General features: G+C 31.5%; 1 protein-coding gene and 1 long non-coding RNA gene across 4 annotated transcripts in view; one reads left to right on the top strand and one right to left on the bottom strand.

The window, feature by feature from the left end:
* Window positions 1–3,728: 3,728 nt before the first annotated feature.
* The window catches only part of LOC123016468 (beta-1,4-galactosyltransferase galt-1), a 33,301-nt gene continuing 17,981 nt past the window's right edge, over window positions 3,729–19,048 (top strand). The window contains exons 1-2 of one of the 3 annotated variants that reach the window (XM_044416881.1): window positions 3,729–4,060; window positions 16,684–16,924. In XM_044416881.1, coding sequence (XP_044272816.1) covers window positions 16,694–16,924 — 231 coding nt within the window. In that variant the 5' untranslated portion in view covers window positions 3,729–4,060; window positions 16,684–16,693. Of the gene's footprint in view, window positions 4,061–16,631; window positions 16,925–19,048 lie in introns of those variants that run through there. The other 2 variants (XM_044416883.1, XM_044416882.1) reach the window with 2 other exon arrangements.
* The window catches only part of LOC123016469, a 5,622-nt gene continuing 3,059 nt past the window's right edge, over window positions 16,486–19,048 (bottom strand). The window contains exon 2 of the long non-coding RNA XR_006413444.1: window positions 16,486–16,917. This is a non-coding gene — a long non-coding RNA (uncharacterized LOC123016469). The remainder of the gene's footprint in view (window positions 16,918–19,048) is intronic.

Genomic DNA, 19,048 nt, shown 5'->3' with positions numbered 1-19,048 from the left:
ATTTTATTTATTTAAAAAATAAAGATTTACATTTGGGTTATATAGTTATTTTTATTCTTTACAAATTTACAAGAACATTAACATATTACAATAACTCTTTATTATTTCTTCAAAACTTTGAATAAAAAACACTAGGATTAATTATATTTTCTACTATTTTTCTATTTGGACCTTGGTTTTCAGCTCTGTTTGTCCTAACATTTTAAAAAGTGCAACATTTGATTTATGATTGTCACTTACCAATTTCAAGATTTTGAAGCCACATTCATGTACCTGTTTTATTACATTTATGCTCATATTAAAAAAACTGTTCAGTCGAAAGTGTTTTATGAAAAAAGTATCTAACGGGAATAGTGTATTTGGTAGACAATCCATGAATAACGAAGCACAACAGTTTATTGGCTAAAATGGGCTTTTTTCCTATTATTTCGTTCTCAGTATTTGCAATGCCGTAAAATGTATTTTCTGTTCGATTATACTCCATTTTTTCTTTAATGGCCATGTCATCTATAATAAGAGAATATATTTTCTCAACGTGTTTTAAATTATTGCCTTCAGCAGTTATTCTGTTTTTAATTAAATTAGTCAAGCCTGGATCCCCTTGAGAATTTCCCATATATCTGTCTAAAGTTCTTCTGGATGGAGCTTTTAAAAAATGACTTGCAAATTCATAACCTTTTGAAGAAATATAACTCCAGGCAGTACAATGACGTACTGTAACTTCAGACCATCTTGGGTTTTTTAGGGAATAATTATAAATTTGATCAAGTAAAAACACAGCCCTTGGTTCTAAGTCTTTTGCATCTGACTCAATTTTCACTACACAATGTTGACCTTTACTGTAATTGTCAATTTTTTCCTGCATTCTCCTTAGTTTTTCAAGTTTATTTTCATACAGCTTATTCAACTTTTGAAATCTTACATTTGCTTCCTCTAACTTTTTTTCTAAATTTTAAATTTTATCTAGTAAGACAAATTTTTCTGCCGAACTTATTGCATCTGAAACATTTTTTAAATCAAAGTCATGAGTATCACCTACTTTTAAATCGCTTTGTTGATCAAAATCAAATCGAAATGGATTTGAAATCGTATAATTTTTGTCAAATGACTCTGGAGATTGGAGACACGGTGCAGGCGTTTCTAACGGCGTTTCTAAGTTCTGAATTAATGGAAGTGGTATAAATTACCTGAAAACGAGTAATTCTTTTATAATTCAAGAGCAAGGATGGAACTGCATTTGGTAACAATTTTTTGTTTTTATAATAGCTCGTTATTTCAAAGTGTTTTCCACAAATCACGGAATTTGGGGGTATATTGCCGATGGTACCAAGTATTCTCTTAAGCCATTCGTTTTTTTTTTTTGATTTCTGCTTTTTGGAAATTGATGTAAAATAACACCCTCTTTCTCCGCTTGCCCACAGTTTGGAACACAGCAAGTTCGGATACTTGGCATTTTAAAAATTATAATGTAACGTCTGAAAGATATTGATACTGCGCTTCTTAAGCTGAAAAAATGTATTAGTTGTGTGACAGATCAATATTTTATTAAATGTGTCAATAATTGTGACATTTAATTTCCTGTAAATTTTCAAATTTCACAAATTACAGTTTCCTTTGGAGGGTAACGTCCGCGTCATCTACCGGAATTTTCGATTTTGACAAGTTCACGATTTTGGCCTATAGGAGAAAATCAGCAAAGTAGCTGACCTCTGGTGTCCGGCTTGGAACTATCAAATGGGGAAAACATATTTTGACAATATCAGTTTTCCATTTTTGTCAATTTGACAAGTCAATGTAAATGTGAGTACTTGCAAGCGTTTTTGCTCCTTATCTCATTGCATAAACTATGTGGGAGGGTCTATTTCGAGGTATTACTTTCTAAATTGGAAATTTCAACTTTTTTTTTAAATAAAAAAATACTTTTAAAAACCCTTAGGTGACAGATTAAATAAAACTAAAAGCTGTCACAAAATTTCGTCAAAATCCCGCCAAAAGTCGCCGCGCCGTCGTCTAAGCTACGCGCCAAAATTAGTAAAGGAGACATCTGGCACATGAACTGCAAACTATTCAAATGGGGAAAACATTGATGTTTTAGTACCATCTATTGGCGGCTGATTTTCTCCTATTGCCAAGACTTTATTTACTGTCAATCAACGCAGACGACGGTAATTTTAATAAAGAAACTTTGCAGTTCCGGTTTTTTGAATTAATTTGAAAACAATGTCATTAAAAGTCAACACAAAAAATCGTCTAAGAAAACACCAAAAAAGAAACAAATTCGGTACACTAACAGTTTTTCGAAATTTGAAAACGAATAGTTCGCCAGCAGGAAGTTAGAAAAAGGGCCCGTTAAAATGTAGAAGCAATTTGTAATGCAGGTTTGCTAAATATTCTTAATTTTTAGCAAGAAATCGACAAGAATACAAAATAAACATGAATGAGAAAGAACCTCGGAAAGAACGCAATTAAATTAGTGTCTTGTGCATCGTTTTTTGAGGAATGAGTTGAAAAAGTAATAATTTTGAAACTAAAGCTGAAGAAGAATTTATAAAATGCATCAACTTTGAGCTCATTTCAGTAAATTACACAAAATTTATTGCCAATCTGATGATTAATAATCTGATTATGATTAATACCTACTTGTACCTTTTGCTAAACAACTTTTTTCTGTATATACATCCCTTTTCTTTAAAGTTTTTGTAGCAAGAATCTCATTTATGTCCACAACATTGTACTTATTTGCGGTGTGTTTCTGTCAAAACTATTAGCACTGAATTCTGTCTTTAGATCTTAGGTAATGATGTCTGTCCTCAGGTATTCAATTATAGCGCTTTCAAAGAGGAAACAGGCACACAAGATTCATAAAAGTCAAAATTTTGACAACATCTCAATTTGAACACATAATCATAATTTTTTAACAAAATTTCTAGGGACAAAAACAAAGAGCAAACAAAATTTGTGGCTATGGAGACAAGCTGCTACCAATTTTTTCACCAAAATTTTGACTTGGTAATTTCCATTTAAAAAAAACAGACTTTATAACATATTTAATTTAGAAGTTAGTGATATTGGTATTGTTGGTTGCGGCAAAAAAAATCAGAAATAACCCTCTCGTGAATAACCCTGTAGGTATAACCATCTTTTTACTTCATTCCTCTTAAAACTTAGAAGGGAAAGGAACAACTGCGCTATCTGGCCTCACTAACGGAGACGTTTTGTTTTATATCGTTTCGTATCCTAGTCTTTAGGTATCCGTAGCTTTCATTTAAACTATTTTTGAATTATTAAAAACTACCCGTTTTAATTGAAGTAAAGATGCTTCATTAATTAATAGGGGTGAATTATCAGAGTAATAAGAATATGGCGTTGAAACGAGATTTATACAGGAAATCGTTGCAGTAGTACGACCGCACTACGGCGCCAATTAGCGTATTGTTTAAAAATACATTAAAAAAATAATTTTTAATAGTTGTAATAATACGTAGTAGTTTCCATACTCTGCGTTTAGTATTTTCCTTCGATTTTTCCAGAGAACAAGTTTCTTTTAAACAATCAAAAAAGCAATTCATTGCAACTGTGCTATCTGTTGTTTGTTGTCGTTCCTTAGAATGTGAAACAGTTCCAATTTTTGTGAAATCCTAATTCCAGTCTGAGTCCGCAGTTTTATGCAATCCCATCGATTGACGGTCCTTCGTAGGTATGAATGCGAAATGAGACGCATGCGCCAGAATATTCAACTCTCCCAAGCATCGGCTGCTTCCGACATCGTCCTTACAACCCCAATTGCCACTAGCTATATTCCTGGAAACGCGTCGCGTAGTATAAAATTTCAAATTGTTTCTATGTCTAGAATAAAATCATTCTTTTAAAATTTGGTGTGACTAAGGATAGCAAAGTGTAAATAAACAGTGGCAAGGGAAAGTCCGATCTTGACATGTTTCTAATAACACTAGCACCCTCTCGAACCTCGTCAGCTGATAGTCGTGAGTGGTAGGTGCTGTCTCCTTGCACCTGAAGATTACAATGGTACGGAAAAGGCGGTTTCAACAGGCTATTTAAGGTAAGAAAGTGCACGAGCTGTCACAATTTTGAAACAAAAATATGCCATCTGTCACTTTAAACGGGCTACTGATGAGTTACAAATTTGGAAATCTGAATTATATTTCACTTACATTTCGAGTCTTTCGAGTTGATTGAAATGGCAATATGTATGTCCTGACTGCCATGTACGCCATGTAACTACTCTCTTAAGTTCCTCAAGTAATCTATTATTTACACTTCAATTACAGACCCATGTCAGAAGTAATTTTCTTTTCTAAGTGTTTTTGAAACTCATGCAAATTCTGCATAATTTGTTAGAATCGATAATACAGAGCTGTTTTGGACCCAGGATTACAGAAAAGACGAATTGCTAGTTATTGTTTAGAAATTGTCAGAAGTAGTACAGTTGGAGACAAAATACTTTGGTCGTCACTTTTCTGACACTTTAATGTAATTCAACATTTAACGTTAAAATAAATGACATTTTCAAATTAATGACAGCTATTATATTTTCCTATCAAAAATGCCAGGTGAATAAAAAGTGTATGGAACCAAACGTTTTTTGTTTAAACTATTTATTTTTTGAAAAAACTAATTGATGAGTGATAAAGTACTATAAAAATGTGATGATTTAACAAGAATAAAATTTTTCGATATTACGTTTTGTTTATGAGTTCTACAAAAAAAAATATTTTTTTTAAATGGCAACCCACTATAAAATATTTTTTCTCATAAAAGCTATACTCTAAGGATTACAACTATCTGCTTTATATTTAATTTTTTCAAAAAAAATTTTTCACAAAAATTGCAATTTTGTCAAAAAAAATCGCATAACTCAAAAACAAAATAAAATTTCGTTATGAAAATACGATCACATTTTTTATATTACTTTAATTTATATTAATTATTATTTTCTGGGGGCAAATGATTAAAAATAAAACTGCTTGGTTCCATACTTTATATTCACCCTGTATGTACATACAACCTGACAGTAGCTAAAAATAAGGTTAACAGTCCTAAAGCATGCTTTACCATTTGGTGTCACTCAAGTGACATTGACGACCAAAGTATTTAGTCTCCAACTGTAAGTAGCAGATGCTTTCTTGTAAAAATGTTGTTAATAGGAACCAACAATATAATTATGTACAATTGCGAGCATTAAATTTTGGTAGGTAATATCATTTTCAAACTATCTTTTTGACAAAAAAAAAGAAGTTTCACTGTTTAATTTTGTCTGCAATCAACTTTTTTTCAAAAATAAATATAAATGTCAAAACATCACAACAAAAATTAATTGACAAATACAGGGTGTTTACGGTCTTGAGGTTGAAATTTAAATGAGATAATATTCACGGTAGAAGAAAACTAATACGCTAAATAAAACAAAAATTCACGATGTTAAAGGAAATTATTCATTTTACACTATTTGTTTGAGAACTGCTGTTTCGGTTGCGACAATGGCCATTAGTATGATTACCTTGTGTTTCACCGTAAATCATAATCACGACAACCAATTTATTATTTTAATATTTTGCCATACATGTTCATAAATTTGGAGAAAAAATAAGAAAAACGAATCAAACCTATTGGAAACCAGTCGCTGAAAGAGATTAAACAGAAGATCTTCGAATTTTGATAAAAACTAAAGTAAAAGCAAATCAAATGATGACAGTGTCAAAACTATGAAGTGACTTTTCTCTTTCATTGTCATGGATACGATTTGTTAATCTGTTGCAACAATACAATTTTATCTGGAAATAATTCCAGTGACCCTCAAACCGTGTACCAATATTTTGGAGTTAAATAACATTCACAATTGTGTGAGTTTTTTTTCTCGGTTACAGTATTTCTGTACTCTTCTATTACTAGGTCAATTTTCAACTCCAAGGCTATAAACACCCTGTATTTTATAGTGGCGCCGGTGCCGCGCCAGTCTGTTACTTCAACAAAGTGGAAATAATTACCATGCTGGAGAGAGGCTTTTCTGAAGTTGTTCAGATGAGGCTCGAACCGGAACCGGACTGGAACCGAAACCAAAAAAACCGGAAGCGGTACCGAAACCACATGTAATTTTGGACCTTAACCGGTATTTTCTTGAATTATAAAATTATGAAGGAATCGAAACCGAAAAAGTTTTTTTCGTTTGTTTTTTTTTCTTCCATTTTTACATATTGGAAAAGTAACACGCTGCAGTTTGAAAACAAATTTTGTTTAATTTGCATTTTTGACACTCTGTAGGTATACTGATTTTGCTTGGCAGTAAACACACATAAATTCATAAAATGGGACCAATTACTCTTCTTATAAAACAAAAGTTCCAAAACCATGTTACCAAACTGAATACATACAGGGTTATTCACGAGAGGGTTATTTCTGATTTATTTTGCCGCAACCCATTATACATATTGCAACAATTTATGATTTCAAATTATGAAAATTATGAATCCACGATAGCTGTTATTAGTCTTGTCTCTTTGACATTAAAGCAAAAAAATCATCTCTTAAACGATGGGACATGTTTTGTTATCGTTTACCAACCGACTAGGCGCAAGTTTAGAAGCTGATGGTAGACACTTCAAACACCTTTTAGATTAATGTTAAGTTATTTGTTGAATTTTGATTAAATACAGGTTATCTGTCAATCTGACATTTCTGGCAAATCCATCCAACTTACTTTGGTTTCTAATTTAAAAGAAATAACATATTTAATTAAGCAGATAGTGATATTGGTATTGTTAGTTGCGGCAAAAAAAATTCAGAAATATCCCTCTCGTGAATAACCCTGTACAAATATTTCATAACATCTAATAATCACAATGTTGCTAATAAGTACTAATTTGGAGTGCCACTCTATTTACACGGTGTAAATGGTAGTGTAACATTAATACTGCAGAAAATGATTTTAGTAGGAGCGGTAAATAGGATGTTTAATACCTTATTTATCATGCTGCAAGAGAGAAATAAGACTGATTCTTTTTTCACCAACTTCTTTAGCTCAAACCACCGACACAAAACACGATGTAATAACGCAATATTTAACAGGTCAGTAATCTGCGCAATTTCGTCTACACAGTGTAATAAAACTTAGTGTACCGGAAACAATTTTGAGGGTAGGTTCCAATGCAATCCAATATCGAAGTTATTCGGTGTTTGATGTGATCCGCAGGAACAAACGTTCTCTGAGACGTGCTCTAGGGTCCATTGGAGAGGAATAATTAGGACGAGATGCTGTTAATCAACATTATTTTATCTGATAGTGAAGATTATATGTATTTTGGTAAGCTAAAAACGTTATAAGCATCCAGAACCTTACGGGATGACCGATCTCAGACAATAATTAATAATAATTAAAATCGTCGCTCCGCTCCCATAACTAATTGTCTTTAATAAGTGAAATGTTTTTAGCGTTCTTAATATTTAATACAGAATGTCCAGAAAAAGCGTTGAAAGATTTTATGGGGTAATATCAAAACAGGAAAAAAAGTTATGGACGTATTATCACTGACAAAAAAGAACTCCTACACAGATGACAAAACAACAGATCCGAAAATTATAAATTTGAGTTGTGTGAACATCGCTTTTTTAGATGTGTGTAAACACGTAGGATAGAACCTGAGTCATTTTATACAGGGTGTCAATTTTAAAACTTGCAATCGCCAATATCTCTAGAACTAAAAAAGTTATTGAGAATCACTCAAAACCGTTTCGGTAGTTTTTAGGGGGAATCAAAATGGCATGGTAAGTGACGTTCCTCCATCCACCCTTCAAGCCACAGCCACCTTAAGTTGAAAATTTTAAATGGCACGACCCTACTTGCGATACATCGATGGAAAACCCATAACAAGCGCTTTTCAAAAATGTCATACAACAGCCTACGTTAAATTTTCATTTTTTTACTATATTCAAGGGTGGGTGGAAGTGTGTCACTTATCATGTCATTTTAATTCCCCCTAGGAACCACCAAGACGGTTTTAAGTGATTATTAATAACTTTTTCAGTTGAGAGAAATTGCCGATTGCAAGTTTTAAAATTGACACAGTGTGTGTATACTAAATAGCGTCACAGGAAGTCAAAAATTTTAATTTTTCTAGCAACAATATATTTTCAATTAAAAGTGGAAAAGATTAATATTTTGCGCCATAATTTTCTAGAACAGTTTACACCAACCGGATTTACCTTTTTAATCTCAATTTACTCAGTCGTGCACATTAAATTTTGATCAATTTTAAATCATTTTAATCTCGAAAACGATTAAATTATTGGATTTTCTTGGATATGTTATATCGAGACCATCTTGTATTTTAAAGAAGATTAATCAAAAATTTTCAAAAAACTCGAATAGAGTCTAATCGCGCAAAAAAGACTTTTTTGCGCGATTACTGTATTCGATTGTTTACTACGTCTGTTTCCAACACAGTAATCGTAGCTATCCCAGACTCGTCGGTAAGACGATCAAAGTCGTCGCCAAAGTATTTTGGCGTTCTAGAACATTTTTTAGATATGTTATTAAAAAAAACTAACAAAAATCAGTGGCGCATAAAATGTCATAAACATCACGAACGTTAAGAACATACCGACCTAATACAATTTTCTTCGATTGGTAAAATGTCCTTACCGTTCTTGATGCTTAATATACTATTTTAATACTACTTTAATATTATAATGTTTAACAAATATGTATATTCTTCACTTATCGCCCAGTTTACATTAGCCATTTTTTTACCTTATTACCTTATCTAGTTAAAAAAACTCAGTATAAAGTATAAAGATACATACAACGGCTTGATTCTTTCATCGTTTCACATAGAAAGGACCTTGTCAGACAACAGGCCAAGTTTTACAGGCTTTTGGTATAACTGCCATAAATAATTCTCTTTAACCTTCCACCTTAGGGGAATTTACGTTGCCGGATAGACATAAATGAGTTTGTACTCTACAATCTTTTCCTATAGAAGTTTCACTTTATACAGGGTGTTAAAAAAGATTGTAAAATATTTCAGGAGGTATGGATCAAAACAAACAAAAAAGTTCTAACAAACATGGATCCGCAAAATAACGGTTTCGGAGATATCGAAAATTATTTGTTTTTTGAAATATTTATTTTCAGTCTATTCAATAAAAAAGAGAAGCTTCTAGGGGGAATTCTAAAAATTTTCAGATTCGATATCTCCGAAACCATTACTTTGCGGACCCTTGTTTACTAAAACTTTGGTCCATATTACCTCCCTAAATATTTTACATTTTTTTAAACACCCTGTATTATTTCTAATATTTTCTACAATCAATGTGTATGTTTAAACTGATCTTAAATTTTACATTTTTTGGATAATAAAACCAATTAATTGGGTGTAATCATAGTTTACACATGCGACGCTGAAAGACATTCTCACGAAGTGACTTTAAACAATTTTTTTGAGACTAATAGCAATACCACGCTATAGCCATGTTTCACCATGTAATAATTTGTTTCTTTCAAGACTAATAAATCTCTACCTGCTCTGTTAAAGCAACAATTTTCGCTAGCGTTGTTTTATTTTAATTTCTAAATACAGAGTGCGCCAGAACTCGCGTCCCAGGGAATATGTCATGTAAGGTAAGATACCACGAATATGGAAAAAATGTTAAAAAAATCCCATCTATAAAAATTTCGAAATTATGAGAGTTTAAATTTTGCACTTTGACTCTAGTTATTTCTGTTGGAAAAATATATTTTTAAGTTTTTTTGCTACAGGCTATTAGAAGAGGAAACAAAAAAGCTGTATCCTAAATTGTAATTTTGTTTAAAGTTATTTGTGGCTTTTATTGGCAAAATTTTTGTACCTTTACTTAATAATTATAAAAAAAAACATATACAAGATCATCAGTATCATTAGACATAAAAAAATGTTAAATGTCAAAAAATATTTGTCAACATTTTTTCCTGGTATCTTACCTGAAATTTTTCTCTGGGGCGCAAGTTTTGACACCCTGTATTAGAGAAGTAATTAGCAACATTTCGTTGTCGGTTTTGTTTAACACGTAATGCAACAGTGGTGTAATATACTTCTTTTGCTTCCAATTTACTTTTTTATTTACACCGATACTATCACTATTTTTCGAGGCTGTATCTTATCTGTTTTCCCTGAGGAACTCCGGACTCCTAAAATGGCCCTTCACATTTCGCTCTCATCCAATAATTCATTGGCTGTGTCGTTCGAATTGAGTTGGGTTCGAATATACTTATATCTTTTTGGTGTGGAAAGATGTTGCAATTGAGTTTATTCCAATTATAATTTTGTTACCAGAAAAGTGGCAAATCTAGGGGGTTTTGGAGATAAGTGGCAAATACAAAAATATTGTATGATTTGAGGTCAAAGATAACTCTGAGAAAGAAAATGCCTTTTCTATTCCGGTGTTACAATAAGCATTTTGTGCAAAAACAGTTGCACAAAATGCACTTTTGTGACACTGTTTTTTGGCGACATTTTATGCAATGCTTTGGCTATCACTGACCATAGACTGTCGTCATTTTTACTTGAGAAATTGTTGCAATTCAACGTATTTTACAGAAACTAATGCAATTTAAGCTACTTTTGAGGAATTTGGGTACCCATACGTCAAATATCAAAAATTTTAACTGAAAAATAATAATAAACTCAATTTAAAAAGCGCTCAATAGAAAAAAATTGTGTAAAAATGCATACTATTTTCTGTTTTGGTGTTACAATGAGCATCTTATGATACAATTTTGTGACACTGTTTTTTGACGACATTTTATGAAATACTTTGGCCATCACTGGCTGTATACCGTCGTTTTTAAGTCAGAAATTGTTGCAGTTTAACGTATTTCACCGAAACTAATGTAATTTAAGCTATTTTCGAGCAATATAGGTACCGCATACGTCAAATGTCAAAAATTTTAACTGTCAAATAATAATAAATTCAATTTAAAAAGTACTCAATAGAAAAAATAGCATATCTCGAGAACGATAAGAGTTAGAAACTTGAAATTTGGTATGTAAGTTACTTGTAGCAAATCAAAATTATTCGGTTGAAGATACTATAAATAAATTCATGTAGATAATAGTTATTTATTCGACGAGTTTGAGTGTAAATCGGACGAATTATCTCACCGAGTGGGTTTATCATCCACGAGGTGGAATAAAGTGTCCGATTTACACTCAAACGAGTTGAATACAACATTTTATTCTTCGAATTAGACTCAATAAGGCTTAAACTTGCTTTAAATCTGTTAAAAATAATCTGACGTTTCGTATTGAGAAATGCCAAACAGTTGTCAAAACTTCCTTACACGGGAGACCGTAAATTTTGACAGTGTCGACGAATAAAAATTATTTAGAATCATAAAATATACTTTCTTAAGCAGGAAAATGTGATAAAATAAAAATAATGGATACCGAACTAAAAAAATTGCACCCCAGACTCGAACCCACGGCAACTATGATCTATATCGTGTGTAATCCGGCAGGTGGCACTAACGCAAACGTTAGGTTTGTACTCGGATTTCCAACACCATAAGGATGTTTTCCAAATAAGTTGGATAAGGAAAGTCGTGTGATGTTCACACCAGATTTTTTAATATACTATTGCTTGATTCATAAAAATGTGTACCTACTGCCATTGGTTGTCAAATGAAAAATAATTCGATATCTAAATTAGAACTTTGATTCTATAAGTTTTTAATTAATTGCGAAAAAGCCACAACTTGTGGCAATTCTGTTTTTAAATAAGGTGTTTTACTATACAGCTCTAAAATTCATACATCGGTTTCTTAATCTGTATCAGCTCGAAGAAAAAGTTGAGAAGGAACAATACCTGTGAAGATGTTTTAGAGAAGTTTGTTCATTGGAAATTTCCAGAATGTACGGGAATCGAGTTTACAAAATAATTTTTGATAATTGTTGATAATAATTAACAATTTTGTCTCATTATACTCGTGTTCAACCTCTTGATCGAGAAAAATACTGGAAACTATTTACAACTTTATTTATTATTCTGACTCAGTGGAAAGAAAAGTTAATTTTTTTCTTGATTTTGCACAATATTTTTCTTTATTTTGCGTTTAGAATAAGTCTATTCCAGCACCCAAATGACGTCATTTGAGTGCTTTAATAAGTCGTGGGTGTTAATTTAATTTTAATGACGGACTATACACAATTACACAATATATCACAATTCATTTTCAAATGTGAAAATAAGAATTATTTTTATCTTTGACAGCCGCCCAAAATTATTCCACATAAATGTCGCCAACCGGGGCAAAATTCTCTAAAAAAAAAATTAAAATTTTCTCAACAGTTCATTCGGTACCCTAGAGCCTTTGGTTATTTTTATTACAAATACGAAATACCTAAAACACAGTTTTTGCGGACGAATCGTTGCTGTTTCCGGACGAGGTGAAACCGAGTCTTGAATAGCAGATGAGTCCGCAAAAACGTTTTAAGTACGTGTTACAATCAAATTTTTTTTGTTAAATGTATCTTATTTTGAACCTTTCTTTTAATAACAAACTTTACAAAAATCAAAGTTGTGAAAACATTTTACGTAAATATAACAGTACTTACTTGTATGTTATTCGTATTTAGTATACATATGAATGAATAAATTCGAGATAACGTTTACCTTAAATGTTTGTGCATCTTATCTTCGACTAAAAGCATGGGTTTTATCAAATATGTTACATTTAATTTTTAATTTTTACAATTGTTAATATCAATAATCAATATGAGTTATTTCTTATTATAGTATATTAAAATCAGTATCAGTAAGTATATTAAAATTCATGTTTGACGCGTGGTGCTATAATTTCTAGATTATTCTATTTAAAAAAAAGCAAGATTTTAAGTGTTTGTGATTCAAGGTAAGTTAGAATGTTTTCTTGGTGTGAAATTCTAAACAATCGAGTGCAAATTGGCACGAAATTTAATTGACTTTGGGTTTTAAGTAAATACAGAAAGTTTACGATCTTGAGGTTGAAATTTTTGAGAAGATACGATAGCAGTACAAACAAATAGGTGCAGGCCCAAAATTAGCGTAACAGCTATCATAATTATAATATACATATTAATCTATCGGCTGGATGGAAAAAAAAGCTCATTCTGTTTTCGGAACGCTTTCAGTAGCGTGTGAAGCTGTTCCGCGAATTTTGATCCAGCCGTATTCTAATAGTCATGGTCACCTTTTCCCAAGCCTCAATGTAAAATTTGATAAAGCTTATTCCATATCTGGTGGCGAACTGACAGTGACAGAAAAGACACTCGGAGTGTGCCAACTTGGTTAATATAAAAAAAATACATGGGCGTACTTTTTTTTCTCTAAAAATTTTGAAGACAAGGATTGTTAGGAATATCACTTTTGAAAATTCTTTTCATGCGTTAACAATTTAATAATTTGTTCATCATTCTTCATCTTATGTATGAGTACCTAATTATTAAATTTTTTAAAAGAATAACAATGGTTTTGAAATATTATTTCATACGACGCCTATGAACAATATTTTTGCACAAAATGCACTTTTGAGACACTGTTTTTTTGCGACATTTTATGCAATACTTTGGCCATCACTGGCTGTATACTGTCGTTTTTAAGTCAGAAATTGTTGCAGTTTAACGTATTTCACCGAAACGAATGTAGTTTAAGCTATTTTCGAGCAATATAGGTACCGCATACGTCAAATGTCAAAAATTTTAACTGTCAAATAAAAATAAATTCAGTTTAGAAAGTGCTCAATAGAAAAAATAGCATATCTCGAGAACGATAAGAGTTAGAAACTTGAAATTTGGTATGTAAGTTACTTATAGCAAATCAAAATTATACTGTTGAAATATTGTTTAAAGAATAACAATGGTTTTGAAATATTATTTCATACGACGCCCATGAACAATATTTTTTTTTAATAGTAAACATATGTTTAGTGTCAAAATTCAGTCATTTTTGACAACGTCAGTTCGCCACCAGATTTGGAACAAGCTCTAGTTGCCATTACTTGTTTTAAAAGTGGTTTTGCTCTCAGAGGCATAAGTACGTATTTCACTTTAAAAAATAATACCTAATAAACTGAATGCACTATTTGACAAATCAAAATCAACTTTAGCTTCATAACTACAATGCGATTAAAAAGTCTTTCTATCAAGTAGGACGTGTCCCATGGCAGTTAGATCTCAAAAAATTATTTTATAAAAATTAAAATATTAATCTAAGCAAATTGAATTATTCTATGAACCGTCTCAAAACTTCTTAAAATGGGATGTTGCTGGTGTTTATTCATACAAATCGTTCATTTCGATTTCTTGTCATAATTACCATAAAAATTATTTGGACATTTCTCATTTGTGATCCTGACATTTATTATTATGCAGACACACGTTTTAATTTCTAGACTTTTTAAATTTTTGTATTTTTTGTAAATTCTTATGTTTTAGTTAGTCATCTGGACTCGAGGACACACGATTTTTGAAAACTTATCTAAAATTTCTGCTGAATTTGAATCAGAAAGTCGTTTTTTTATTTGGAATTGCCTTCACTATAAAAAAGACGTTTTTGTGAAAAATTTAGAAAACCTAAAACTTTGTTTTTACGCCGCTATATCTTCACTCTAGATGTAGCTAAAAACTGTTTTTTTTTTATCAAAAATGTTTCTCATTAATGTAGTTCTGTTTTTCTGGTGTTATTCCGATGAAATAACATCAGGAGTGGTCCCCAAAGGACCACACTCTAGAATGCAATATTTATTAGTGTAAATTAACATTTTTGTATACAGGTTAAGTCATATTCAGGGAGATTCTGATAAGATAATGAACCTGACGATCTGGCGATGCAATCCAAAAAACAAACTCCATTTACGCCTTTGATCCAATTTAAACTAGGATTTGCAAGTTGAATCCAAGTTATTATCTTATGTCACTGTGACATCAGTGCAGAGAACCATCATTAGTGCTATTCAGTTCTCGCGGAATGATAGAGAAGTCAGAGAAGTCTTTTAGGTGTAAACCCAATACAAAATGTATGAAAGAATTAAACATTAAAGGTAGGCAAACAGTTTTTTTTTATAATTTATAAATTGCACTGTCAGAGCAACGTAAGATAACTTGGATTGCAAATGTAAATTGTAATTAAAATTATATCAAAACGTAAACGAAATTTGTTTTTTGGGTTGCATCGACAGAACGTCGGGCCCATTATCTTCTCTGAATCACCCTGTATAATAAAGACCCTAACCGATTTTCAGACGCAACCCAAAATACATTCTCAGATACCACTATAAACATAGATACCTGTGACAATTTTTATAGCTTGGAATCCTACGGTGTACCTTTGACGGTACAGATTCAGCTACAGCATTTAATAAACAATTACTTGATTTGAATTTAATAAACTAAATTTTACAAACGCACAAAAAGCAAAGTTGACTGTGAGAATGTATTTTGGGTTGCGTCTAAACATCGGTCAGGGTCTTTATTATAAGTGACTCAGCCTGTATGTACTGTTAACACCTAAATTAAAATATGTAAGAAATACTATAACTCCGGTAAAATTCATTACAATTATATCTAAGTGAGTCTCTAGGCAAATATTATGTAACATGTAAATCTAGTGTAATAATAATATTTTTTCTATTTTGGTGTTACAATGAGCATTTTGTGTAACAGAAAATCGTTGCATAAAATTCAGCTTTGTAACACTGTTTTTGGCAACAATACTTTTGCCATCACTAGTTATATACTGTCGTTTGTAAGTAAGAAAGTGCTGGAGTTCAACGTATTTCACCGAATTTAATGCAATTTTCCGCATGCAAGTACCGCATTTTGACATCAAATGTCAAAAATTTTAACTGTCAAATATCATAATAAATTTAATTTAAAAAGCCCTTAATAGCTTTTAATGTACTATTATGAATGTTTTACACACTCACTGAACATTCTAATGTACTTCCTGAGTGTACAAAGCATTGAATTATAGTGTGGTTACAGGTACTATCACTGTGATGGGGCGCCCTCCCTGTAATGACGCCCCTGCATAATATTAAGACAAATACATTATTGCGCTTTTCGACACATAAAATTTTGCACAAACACCGACGATGCTTATTTAGACGTATACCTACAATAAGGTTTAGGCAAATTTTCTTTAATTATTTTCTTTATACTTTAGATAATAGGTATGTATCACTTTTCAGTCGGTATTAAAAACGTTAGATGTCCTGAAAATGTAATAAAAATAAATAATACAAAATCCTTCTTTCAGACTCTATTTTTTAGGATCATATTCGAGGCTTATGTTTTCACAGCGGATATTTATTACCTACCCAATTTATCATAGTTCATAACTGCAAACAACCATTACGCTCATATTTAAAATATATAGAGATCGTGAAAATCTATGAAACTGTAATGAAAAATATTTATAACCCTAATAATAATATATTTTATCGATTAAACCAAAAGCTTCTACAACACACAAAATTTATTTAACACACAATTTACAGTTAGTCTTCCGATTACGCGCCAACAGAATCGATCACTCTCTGGTGCACAAAACGAATACGCTTTTGTTGCAAACGAGTCACAGTTATCAACTTATCATCCTCACTTGCTATAAATAAACAGAGCGACACATAACACTTAGAATGGCACCTGTTTTCAGATAAAAAGTCATGGGGTCGAGCAGCGGGGGAAAGAAGAAGTACATCAACTTTCGCAACCGACAAAGGGCTAACATGAGTTTTTTCATTGTGGTGATGTTTTTTGCTGTGTTCGGCATTATCATCTTCACAGAAATTTTCTTGATAGACGAGAGGGGTAGAGGTGCTGGAGTTCTTGTAAGGCATGGATCCCTCACTTATCATCATCGTCCACCGGCGCGAGACTACGAAGACGCCTTTCAGGTATAAAAATTGTCTTTAGTTAAATGTTAAATGACTACTTCGATACTTAAGACTTAGTTTAGTGTATTTTCCTTTTGTAGCAAATATTTTTCATATTAAATGAAAATTTATGTAACTTTTTAAGTACATACCAGGTGAATAAAAAGTATGGAACCAAGCGTTTTTTTCGTAAACTAAGCACTTTACGAAAAAATAGTTAGTGTAGCGTAAAATACAATTAAAATGTGACTATTTATCAAGAATAACATTTTTTGAAATTTCTTTTAGTTTTCGAGTTCTGGAATTTTTTTTTTTTTAAATGGCAACCCACCATGGTAATTTTTTAAATTAAAGATTCTGATCTAAAAATAACCTCTAATTAAATAAAATTGTTTTATAGCCAGTTCTTTTTTTAAATTAATTGTTAAAGTTGCGTTCCGAGCTGATCACGAAGATTTTCCGAACTTAACCGAAGTGGTTGTTTCATGCTTTTCATCATGGGAGAGCCCTGATTTCTATGCAGGTGCTTTGGGGTGGTTTCGAATAGACTAAAAATAGAAGAAAATGATTTGTTTTTACATTTTTTGATCCATCAGGAACCACCCCAAAGCACCTGCACCAAAAACCGGACTCTCCAACGACCAAAGTCATGAAACGACTCCCTCGTTCAAGTTCGGAAAATCTTCGTGATGGGCTCCGAACGCAACTTTAACAATTTATTWAAAAAAAAAGTACTGACTAAAAAACAATTCTGTTTAATTAGAGGTCATTTTTATATCATAATCTTTAATTAAAAAAATTACCATAGTGGGTTGCCATTAAAAAATATTTTTTTTTCCAGAACTCGAAAACTAAAAGAAATTTCGAAAAATGTTATTCTTAATAAATGGTCACATTTTAATTGGACTTTACGCTACACTAATTATTTTTTTTGTAAAGTGCTTAGTTTACGAAAAAAACCGCTTGGTTCCATACTTTTTATTTACCTGGTACATGCAGGATACCCCCAGCATAACTAACTTTATTATTTTTAAAGATACGACAATATTTCTTAGAACACAGTTGAACAGTTTCTTGTCATCTATTGTTTTGCCTAGATGCTCAATCAATGCCATTGGACACCGGAAGTGAAGTAATTTTTTTTTTTTTAGAAGATCCTGTATATTTTATTATTTTTGGATTCCTTATTAAATTGTCTTTCAACAAGCTCACTTAATTTATTTTTTATCACTAACTTTTGATTTTAGGCAATTTGAAAATTAAATTAAATAAAATAGGCTTTGGAAAGGATAGAACATTAATTTATATTCAAGCAAACGATTGACAACAAAAAAAATATTCAACTTTTGTCAAAAAAGTATTGTAACATCTTTAAAAGTAACGAACTTATGGCTTGGGAGGTTTTTTACAGTCCACCACTGTATACAGGGTGATTATAAGATATGTGCAAATCTTTTAAAGGTGATAGTAGAGCTCAAAAGAAGTCAAAATAACTCAATTAGCCTTATCCGAATGTTTATAGTGTTTAAGATACAGAGGGTTTTGTTCGTAAAATAAATTTCAATTTGGGGCACAGCCTTAAACTTCACCAACACAAATTGTAAACAAATATGATCTCTGAGGTTAGCTCTTCAAAATCTATTACATTGTTTTAAAGAAATTTAGCTAAAATTAGCAAAAATAGGCACACAGAACTCAAAAAAAGAAAATCATAAAACGGTAAAAATTTTGGATAAATTTTTTGTTGAAGATTATCACCCAATTTCATTACCTCAAATGTTACCGATTATTAGCAATGTAAACTTTGGGACAAAGTACTCAAAAGTTTTAAACTTAGTTTATATTACAATATTTCCGACGCCAAAGTAGAGGTTGCATCCTCTACAGGTGCGCCAGAACTCGCGCCCCAGAGAAAAATGCTATACCAGGTGAATAAAAAGTATGGAACCAAACGTTTTTTGCTTAAACTGTTTATTTTTTGAAAAAACTAATTGATGAGTGATAAAGTACTATAAAAATGTGATGATTTAACAAGAATAAAATTTTTCGAAATTTTTTTTTGTTTTTGAGTTCTACAAAAAAAATATTTTTTTTAAATGGCAACCCACTATAAAATCATTTTTCTCTTAAAAGCTATACTCTAAG

This window comes from Tribolium madens, unplaced genomic scaffold (assembly GCF_015345945.1).
Source record: "Tribolium madens isolate multiple individuals breed KSU strain unplaced genomic scaffold, Tmad_KSU_1.1 Scaffold_1;HRSCAF=32;Tcas5.2_LG8, whole genome shotgun sequence".
NCBI classification, from domain to species: Eukaryota; Metazoa; Arthropoda; class Insecta; order Coleoptera; family Tenebrionidae; genus Tribolium; species Tribolium madens.
The sequence above is the reverse complement of the archived record's forward strand: the minus strand, read 5'-3'. Positions and strand labels throughout refer to the sequence as shown.